General features: G+C 53.2%; 1 protein-coding gene across 1 annotated transcript in view; it reads right to left on the bottom strand.

The window, feature by feature from the left end:
- Positions 1-9,818, bottom strand: part of FRAS1 (Fraser extracellular matrix complex subunit 1) — a gene marked incomplete at both ends in the record, with an annotated part of 49,120 nt that overhangs the window by 30,022 nt on the left and 9,280 nt on the right. Inside the window, 7 exons of the mRNA XM_010134267.1 lie at positions 1-137; positions 468-617; positions 894-1,034; positions 1,241-1,381; positions 2,348-2,494; positions 5,074-5,220; positions 5,825-5,977. Of these exons, the coding sequence (XP_010132569.1) occupies positions 1-137; positions 468-617; positions 894-1,034; positions 1,241-1,381; positions 2,348-2,494; positions 5,074-5,220; positions 5,825-5,977 (1,016 nt within the window). The remainder of the gene's footprint in view (positions 138-467; positions 618-893; positions 1,035-1,240; positions 1,382-2,347; positions 2,495-5,073; positions 5,221-5,824; positions 5,978-9,818) is intronic.

Here is a 9,818-nt window from a genome sequence, read left to right as displayed (position 1 = left end):
GTTGGTGGGAGCGCTGTCGATGTGGAAGACGAGCTGTCCTGGGGCACCCTCCCCATCAGGCACCCCCAGGAAGGAGAGGTCCAGGGGCTCTACCCCCCCAATTCCTACTCTGAGGGTACTGTTCACGTGGAAGCTGGCTGAAAAAAAAGGAGGGAAAAGCATTACTGAATGAATTTGGGGCTGCGTTAGCATCTCGCCTGTCACTACCGTCGTTTGCATGGCACACCAGACCCTTACACCCTTACTGGCCAAGGTGGACAACCACCACCTCGAGAAGAAATGCAGTCCTACGTAACTTCACTCAGAAAACCACGTACGTGCACATTTTGTGAATCAAAGAAGCTGGAGGAAAACAGCTGCCGACTTCTAACGGTCAACACAAAACGGGACTCCCCAAAAGCCACTGAATTACCCGCTGGTCTGAAAATCAGCTAGAAGCCTGCCAGCTCGGCGGCTTTATCACTTACACTCACCTTCTTCACACTCCCTGGTCCACGTACTGCCATAGGAACCCTGGCCACAGGCAGGAACACAAGTCTTATTCTCCAGAAACGTGGCGCTGTCGCAGCGGTGGCACAGCCCGTCGCTGTCACACTCCAAGCAGCCGGGAGGACAAGCTGCATGGGACGGAAAGCACAACCCCACTGAGACACTGCAAAACCAAGGTGGCCACTGGTGCGCGGCGCTGGCCCTGGGGGTCACAGCAGAAACGCCACTGCTCTTTGTCACCAGGGGCTGCTCTCCAACTCCCAGGTGACGGCATCAGCTCAACAGCAAGTTTAACACAGCCCCCGAGCATTTCCTCTTCACCCCAGCCCCGGAGAGAAGGAGCAGCGCGCAGAACACAGACTCCAGCCCCGTCCCTCTCCACCACACCACCTCGCCTCGCTTACCCGAGCACCTCCGCTGTGCGTGGTCTGCGTAATAGCGCTCCCCACAGCTGCGAACGCAACGAGCGTCCGCGAGGTAGAACGGGGCTTCGCAGAGGCTGCACTCCTCCGCCTGCCGACACTGCAGGCAGTGGGGATCGCACCCTGAAAGTCAGACGGACAGAGTTCAGCCCCACGCTGTGTTCGACCTCCTCCCGCGCTGTGGTGACGCCCCACCAGAACCACGGCTCTGCGGCTGGAGGGCAGCGAGAGACGGGAAGCTAGAACGTGCCTTCTGAACACAAGACAGGCGGCAAGCGGGGAGGGCTGATGGCAGCAGCAGGCAGAAGTAATGCTCAAGAAGAACTCACTCTGGCACGTGTCTGATTCCTTGTAGAAAGCTGCAGGGCACTGTTCCACACAAGCTCCTTCGTGGAGAACGTAGCCCTCCATGCACTGCAGGCAGTCGGTCCTCTGGGGACCTTTACAAGCGTTACAGCTCCAGTCACACTCTGGAAGAAAAAAAAAAAGAGATGGGTTGGGTTTTTTTCCCCTCTTGGATTTAATGTGTTCTAACCACGGCGAATTTGAGCAGGCTTGGCTCTTGTTCAGCTCTCAGAGCTGCTCACACTGGCGCAGTTCTGCTGCCCAGAAAGCCTGACTTCATCCCGTAAGCAGCAAAGCTCCTTTTCCGCCAGCGCCGAGTTTGTGGCTCACTGGCAATTACCCAACCTCACGCTTTCGAATGACTCTGACCGAAAGAAAACGAAATCGTTGTCCCTCACAGTACAGAGCGCCCTCCGGGAAGTCCACCGGCCAAAACACAATGGATTCGGCTGGGGTCAGATCTGCCTTCACACACCCTTGTCCTGTCTCATCCCGACCTCTCACGGGACAGGCGCTGCTTGGTTCAGAGAGAGCCAGCTAGAAACGAGCCACTGGTATCGCATCCTGCTCTCAGCGGTGGTAGCTGCAGCCACGCCCCCTTATCCGCACTTAGTGCCATTACGGAAGGCTCTCCTGGGGAGTTCTGGGCATCTCTCAAGCCAGGTGCCTTTTCCATCGCTTCACACTTGGCTTCCGCAGCCTCCCACCGATGCAGCGTTTAGTAAGACAGAGAGAAGCAGGTAAGCACTCAAAAAAGGTTTAGCTTGGTAAGTCCCCTCGTTATTCAGCTGACCCACGACTAAACGATTGCTGGACCTGACCCTTGCAGAGGTTGCTGGCTCACTGCCTGAGCCATTGACAAGAGAAGGATCTGCAGTAATCTCTGGAAGGCTGAAGTCTGTGGCAGCACAGAGGACAACCCGCGCGAGCCGCGCCGGTGCTCTGCTGCCGCACGACGCCCCCTCCGACATGCTTTAAAGCAGCCCCCTGCATGGCTCCTGCTGCGACGGAACGGATTCCCAGCCAAGGCACTCGCAAGGCTATTTTTTGGTTTTTTTCATTTTTCTTTAAGCCAGTGATGTGGTTTTCACCTCTGCAAGTCTTGCTGGAAAAATCCAGGTAGTACTGCTGAGCGCAGCTCTCGTCCTGGCACTCTCCGAACAGCAGGACCTTCGCGGGGTCTCGGCAAGACGTGCAGCCGGCGGCCGCCTCACAGCTCCGGCACTGGCTGTTGCAAGCTGTGGAAAGGCAAAGAGGAAGAAAATCACTGTAATTACCGAGGCACCAGCTGACTGTGCAAGTGAAAATGGTGTTACCCCGTGGCCCCGCTGCTCCTCACGTCCTCTTTGAGAGATGCCTGCGGAGACTTCAGGGTTTTTGCTTCTTACGCTCCTTTTCACAGCTCCCAGAAAGCCTCCTTCCGTTTGGAACAGACTGTGAGTCTCCCCACACTGCTTCCTACGCTCCTCTGACAGGTCAGGGTAAAACACCGACCCTGGACTCAAACCCCCAAGGAAGAGCCTTCCTTGTTTTTCTTATTTTCTTTAAGTGTTTTGGGCGATTCTGGACTTACGTCATAAACGCACAAGTGTGGAGACCCAAACCCTGGTGGGGCCAAACATTTCATCTCGTTTCAAGTTCCCACCTTTTCATGTGCACACAGTGTGAAATTTTGGAGCTGTGGGGAGCAAATAAAGACACCAGGAAAAAAAATAATTCAGGGATATACTGAATCTGGGATGAAAGTCCAGAGGTTCAGAATTTTTCGACTTGTCTCTTTGATCTGCAGGGTCTGAACTTCTCCGGCGGCTGCACCACCAGCCAAGCGTGCTCAGTGCTGATGTCAGAACTCAGTTAATTCACAGCAGTGCTATGGAAGATCGACAAGTATTTCCTCGCCCTGCGCCTGAAAACCGCGCTCTGATTCTGCTGGGAGAAATCAGGACAATTCCTAACCAAACGTCTGCCGCCAGAACCTGGCGCTGGTTTGAGGTGCTCTGCTGCCAGCCTGACGGCACTTGGCTAAGTCCAAACGTTCCCAGCCTAACAGCCAGCCCCCGGCCACGCAACTCTCGTTGCCGCTACGTGGGGGTTTCCCAGCGGCCTGGGACGGTCTCTAGCTACGTGGCTTATCGGCAGCGCCGCACTTGGAAAGGCACAAGTGCCACCTGGCATGACAAAAATGCAACGTGCTCTGCCCTGAGCCTCCCGCCGCAGGGATCACACTTGCTTCTTGAAAAGCCATTGGCAATAAGGAGATGAGAGGAGCTGATTTTGCTCGCAAAAACCGATTTGTGTTTGAGCTGCCGAACCAAATTCCGGAAGGGTACAGTCCGCGGGAACCGTCATTCCACTTCCACCACGCTGGAGCCACTAACAGGCACCTTCTCATTAGAAAAGGGTGTTGAACGAGGAGGGCAGGTACTGGGGCGTAGGTGGCAAAACGAGAATCTGCACTGCGTGAGGGAGCAGTGAAGAGCTCGTATTCCACTTCCACCCCGCTGGAGCCACTAACAGGCACCTTCTCATTAGAAAAGGGTGTCGAACGAGGAGGGCAGGTACTGGGGTGTAGGTGGCAAAACGAGAATCTGCACTGCACGAGGGAGCAGTGAAGAGCTCGTAAAAGCTCACAGAAAACTCGGCAGGACAGCGAGAATCCCACAATTCCTCTCCTCTTTATTCCTCTTTTTTATTACTTTCCTTTTTTTTCGTTATTATTGAATAGCTTTTTTTTGCTGTCAGCAGAAGAATAGTACAAAGTCCTCCACTTATTTCCTTGAACTCCTGCGAGGTGTCTCCATTTCTGCTGATAAAATGGAAATAATCGTTCCGGGAGAGCCATCTGTTCTTTCAAAAGGCAGGTAACGCTGACAACCGTATCAGCCTCCTCCTCACCAGTGAAGAAACCGGCTCTAGATAGGACGACACTGATGATGCGCTCAGTGTGGCGCAGCAGAGTTATTTTATCATACATCAGGATAATTTAAACCAGGGTGATGCAGGACTTTGCAAATCCGAGCGTTCGGGCTCACGGCAACCAGAGTGCTCGAGCGCTTGCTCGTTTTTTGCTGTGTGTATTATAGCGGGTTGATTCAAGCAGGGTTTTATCCCTATTTTTTACATCTCTGGGCTGTGTAATTTTGCACTTTGGAACATGAAGCCCAATAATTACACGAGTAGCGACCCAGCCGGTGTCTGGGCTGGGGTGAACACAGAATAATAAAGGAAAAGAGGGGCCCGGAGAGGCTCACGAGGGATGGCAGGAGCGGGATAAACCATTCCTGCACTTAAGGTCAGAACTGAGGTCAAAACACCCCCCAGCTCACGTCAGGCACTACCAAGCTGTACCTCGTTTTTCTACCGCGGTTGCACAGGTGGAAAAATGTAGCGTGAAAGCCGCAGTCTTAGTCCAGCTCCCATGGCAGGTACCAGCAGGTAGGGCAGGGAGGAGGGGGTTTGTCTGCTTAAAACTGGTCTAAACTTGTCAAGCTGTCACCCAGCTCAGCACCCCCCAGTTCTTTCGGCCACTTCTCCATGGAGCACCTAGATAAGGAGGAAGGAGGCAGAAAAACCTCCTGCAGATTGTTACTAGGGGACCCAAAGCCTCTTGCCTTTGAAGTCAATTACAAAACTGCAACTGTGCTCAAATTTAAACCACGCCGCAGGCTCTGTTTCTAGGGCAGCTAATCACCTCTGTCAACTCACATCCAAGTTTTAGGCGCTTGAAATCTCTCTTTTCCTGGCAAGAAGGAACAAGACTAGACCTGTCGGTGAACACACCGTGGAAAGGAGCGACGGCTCGGGGGGAGGCACTCACGTTTGCAGGTCTGCCTGTCGTCCCGGTAGTGTCCTGGCGAGCAGGCGGGTGCACACGTGCCGGTGTGGGAGAGAACCAGGCTGGCGTCGCAGGAGGAGCAGGAGAAAGGACCCGCGCCCGTGCAGGTTTTACACGAGGGGTGACACCCTGCGGGGACAGCAAGGACAAGCGTTTCTGCTCAAGGAAAAGGAGATCTTGGAGCAATTTTCACTGCAGCACTCTCAGGGACTGAGCGTGGCACAAAACGGGCTCTAACGTGTTTCTGTCAGCCACACAACAAGAGACGCAACCTTCTTCCTTCAAAGAGGCCAAGGAATATTAAGCAGCACAGACAACGATCAGAATATGAAACTACATCCACAAAAGCTGGAGGAGATCCAGGAGCAGGTGAAAGCTCAGGCAGCCAGAGAATAGAATGTGCTATCAGTGCAGCTTCGCCCACGCAGCCGGAGCGCTGCATCCATCACGCCAGCCTAAACGGCTGAATGGAATTGGCTTTTTGTTTTACAAGCTGCTATGAATGATCACCTTTTGAACCGAGACAAGGCAGCGAGAGACCTCAGCCAGGATGACGTTCCACCTCTGGCTGCAAACTTCCTGAGAAGCTGCCACCAGCTGCAGTTCTGCGAGCACGAGTTGCACGGCCCTTGGTCCCTGCCAGCTGGTCAAAGCTTCTCTGCTAAACAGGGACCATTTCACGGCTCATCCCGCCAGCACCCCGCTACTCAGGGCATGTGCAGGGACTACTCACTTCTGCAGGCGCCGTTCTCCGCGTAGTATCCGGCCGGACAGTCGGGAAGGCAGTGATCCCCCAGCAGCAAGTGCCGGGCGTTCTGGCACTCCAGGCAGGTGCTGCCGGTGTCGCGCAGGTTGGCCACGCACTGGCGGCACAGAGGGTGGCAGTCTGGAGGAAGCAGGGAATAAGGGATACGGTGACCACAGACAGATGGGACAGAACGGCTCTGAGGCAACATGTGGCTGAAAACTCAAGGAAGACGTTAGGGACATAATTTCCAGAGCCCCTTCCTGCTACCTGGTGCACGAGGGTGCTAAACTCTGCGCTTGCAGGAGCCTGAAAGAGAGATGAGCAGAACTGGCCGCACTCCGGGAGCATTCCTTCCCCCTCGCCCTCATCCCCACCTCGCGATCTTCCTGAGCATCCTTCCTCAGCACCCGCACTCCCTGCGCATCTCCCGCCCCATCCAAGCGTCCTCTTTCCTGCCCTCAAGCGAGCTGGGCAAGCTTTGTACGCCGCCAGTTCCAGGCTCCTCACTCTCCCCAAACCCTTCTCTGATTGTAGGTGCTTCTGCCTACGGGTTTATCTTTAGGACGTTATGCCCGTGGCCGTAGGCATTCGCCTCCCTCTGCTCCCAGCGCTGAAAAGCAAAGAGCACAACCTGTACAGCTGTATGACCTTCCCCGGTAGCTCTCACCGGTCGGATTTCCCCGTGCCCTGACGAGGCCACTGCAGACCTCGAAGCCAAGAGCGGCATTTAGCATTGCACCAGAGCGCCTCAAAACCTTCTCCTTTTTCCACCCTTCCCCAGCCTGTGTCTCCTGACCTCCGCCTGAACTTGGACGCTTCAAAAAGTTGTACAACAAGCCTTTTGTCTGCAGCGTAAGGCAACCTGGAAGCCAAATTAACCCTCATTATGGTAATTCAGAAAATGATAAAGGAAATGACAACTGTCTTGAAAGAGATGCCATAATGAGGCTTGACTGGAGTACCTGCCTCTTGTCAGAGTTCTACCCAAGGCTCAGCTTTCTGCCTTTTGTCTCGTGTGGCAGCATTACTACCGATTGTCAGGCAATCTAATTTTACGAGCTGAAGACAGGCTCGCGGCGGAGTCCGGGGCAATTCTGCACCCATCCCTGCAGGAACAGCACAGCGGCTGCAGCCTAACCCCGGCCTGACTTCTCCGCTATGCCACCCAGAGACGATTCCTAGAGTAACTAGATTCCCTGAACCCCACGTTTAAGGCGCTGCGTATCTGCAGGACCGGGTGCTGCTGCAGCACGGTTTTCTCCGTACAGCCTCGGGGTTTGCTCCTGCGTATTGATTCTCAACTGCTGGTTTAGGACCAATCAGCCCCATCGCTTTCTTGTTCCTCTGCAAGCCTGGAGATCAAAAAGCACAAAGCACCGACTAAAAAACCAGAACTGACGCTCAGGGCGGATGTGAGGGACACTGGGGAAGTAGCGAGAGAGCAAAGGCAGGACTGAAGTGCTTTGTTTTGGAAAAGATTATTTAAATTTTTCACAGCAGGCTCTCTCTGAAGCGAGGACCACCTTACCTACCGCCCGTCTGCCTACCAAGCCACTGTCATTGTCACGCCGAATGGAATCACGCACATGGATTGCCACTTCTGGAGCTACCCTCCTTCCATGCCCTCTGCCCCCTTCTCTTTGCAAGCAGAATCAGAGAAAACCGTGCCCTTCCCACGTGGGAAGTACCTCTTACATATCGTTCTCTCGCCTGCCAAGACAAAGGCGGCTGTTTGGGGAGACAGAACCAGCTCTGAAGTGTTTGTAGAGGAAACCAGAGGCATTTCCACCGCTTGGTTCCACCATCTGCTAAGCACTCAACCCCTGTATTGTTCAAATATGCCTCCCCTCTTAAGGGCTCTTCAGAAAGAAAATGTCCTGTTCCCTACTCTCAGGTAAGGTATGAGGGACCTCCTCCTCCGCAGGAGCTGAGCATGGGGACTGGGAGCTCCCGTTCGAGGAAGATGAAGCTGGAAGTTAAGATAGGAGCTGGGGAATACTGATCAGGGGGTGTTTTGAGTTTCCCTTCACGCCAGCTGCCCCTGCTGCTCCATCGCGGTGGGTAGTCTGCATTCGTCTATGCTGAGCACCCAGTAGAGCTCAGTTTGTGAACTCCTTGCTTCAGCCACTGCACAGTCCCTCTGGGTGCTTCTAATTACCTTCCACCGAGTCAGGGAAAAAGATCAACAAGGAAACCCCAAGATCAACGAGGAGACCCTAAGTCAACAAGGAAACTTCAAGATCCACGGGGAAACCTCAATTCAACAAGGAAACCCCAAGGTCAACGAGGAAACCCCAAGACAGGCTTATGATTCCTTCAAATCAGCCAAGTAAGGGCAAGGGTTGATGAGCAGGACACCGGTTTTGGTGAAGGCGCTATTTCCCAGACTGGCGACTGCAACATTTCCTGAAGCTGAAAGAGGAAAATCAAACCGGGAAGAGAAAAAACGCAGCAGCTCAGAGACCCGCCAGGGGACCGCCAACGCCACGGGCGCGTTCCTGTGCGTACGCTGTAGCTATACAGTAAAATTAATCAACGGAGCTCTCTCAGGGAAGAGGAGCGCAAAGGCAGAGCTTAGCAACTCCTCGATCTCCTGGAACTTGAGGCTTGTCTTCCTTCTGCTTACACCTGAAACGCTCATTCGATAAACCTCCCAAAACAAGACTTTGTTTTCCATTAACAAGGCAAACGTCCCAGTCCTCCTCCAGGTAACGTGCACTGTAACGACATTAACTCACGGGCAACGGTTTTCTCCACGCTGCGGGAAAGATGTTCCCCTGCAGGCCCATAAAGGATGACAGGAGGCTGTGACGCACAGCGGTCCCTATAAGTCACAACACAGCTCTGCCTGCAGGGCCGGGAATTGGAGATAAACGGGGAGATAATTGTCAAAAAATATTGCTTTGGGAAGTGAAGGCAAAGGCTTTGTTAGATTCCGATGCAAACCGTATATTCTGTGTGTGTCAGGGGTTTTACTGCGCTCTTTTATGGGACAGCTGCTCTTTAACTGGTAATTAATAACTGGCAAGGGCAAACGTAGCATTCCAGTCAGCGCCGAAGGAGAAGAGCGAGCGAGATTTCCCAGCCTGGATGTGGAGCTCTCTGTCTCCAGCAGAACCGGCAAGGAGTTAAAACTTACACGGCAATTTGGCACAGAGCGCCACACGCTGCGGATCCCAGAGCAAAGCACCACCTTTTTTTTTTTTTTAAAGGCAACAAACCACTCTGTTCCTCGACAAGGATCTTCAGAACTCCCCTCAGACACAGAAACGTCGCTGCCCCTCGCCAAACGCAGAGGTGACAGCGGTCGAAACGGGGTGGTGACAGCACACAGCAGGGTAAGCCCTCCTCAGAAGAATCCTGGTTTATGATACACGGCACTAAGCTGCGCCTATGACACTTGCAGCCGGCAAACCGCGTTCCCGCAGCCTTTGCTCATCACGCAAAGTATCAGGAAAAGAAGGTGGGAGCAATAAAGTGCATACGAGGACGTTAATAAACATCGTCGTAGCCCTGAAATTTTACCAGGCAGAGACAGCTCCTCACGCTGGAATGCTGAATTATGTCCATACTGCCATTCCTCGGCTGTATGCAACACCCTGATCCTCCAGCCCGGCTTCTCGTAGACCTAAGGGGCTGGACAACACTTTGAGGATATTTTCTGACTCCTTGGACAGTTTCCTTGTCCCTGCAGACAAAACCCTGAACGCTGTTTAAATGGAAGATGAAGAAATGGTTCAGAGAATTAATCGGGCGAGCAAAGAAAGGAGTCTCATAAAAAGAGCACCTATATATAAACAGAAGGAAGTCTCTGAGAAGGGGAATCATCTCTTTTAAACGGAGAACAATAGCCTCTCAGTGGATATATTTATTACATCTAATGCATTTTGCCCTTTTCTTGGGATTCCTTATCTCATTCGGAACTGTTCAGCATAGATGAAGCCTCACAAACCTTTGCTTTTTTTTTTTTTTTTTTTAA

Source organism: Buceros rhinoceros, unplaced genomic scaffold (assembly GCF_000710305.1).
Source record: "Buceros rhinoceros silvestris isolate BGI_N320 unplaced genomic scaffold, ASM71030v1 scaffold25740, whole genome shotgun sequence".
NCBI lineage: Eukaryota > Metazoa > Chordata > Aves > Bucerotiformes > Bucerotidae > Buceros > Buceros rhinoceros.
Note: the sequence above shows the minus strand (reverse complement) of the source record. Positions and strands in the feature narration are given on the sequence as shown.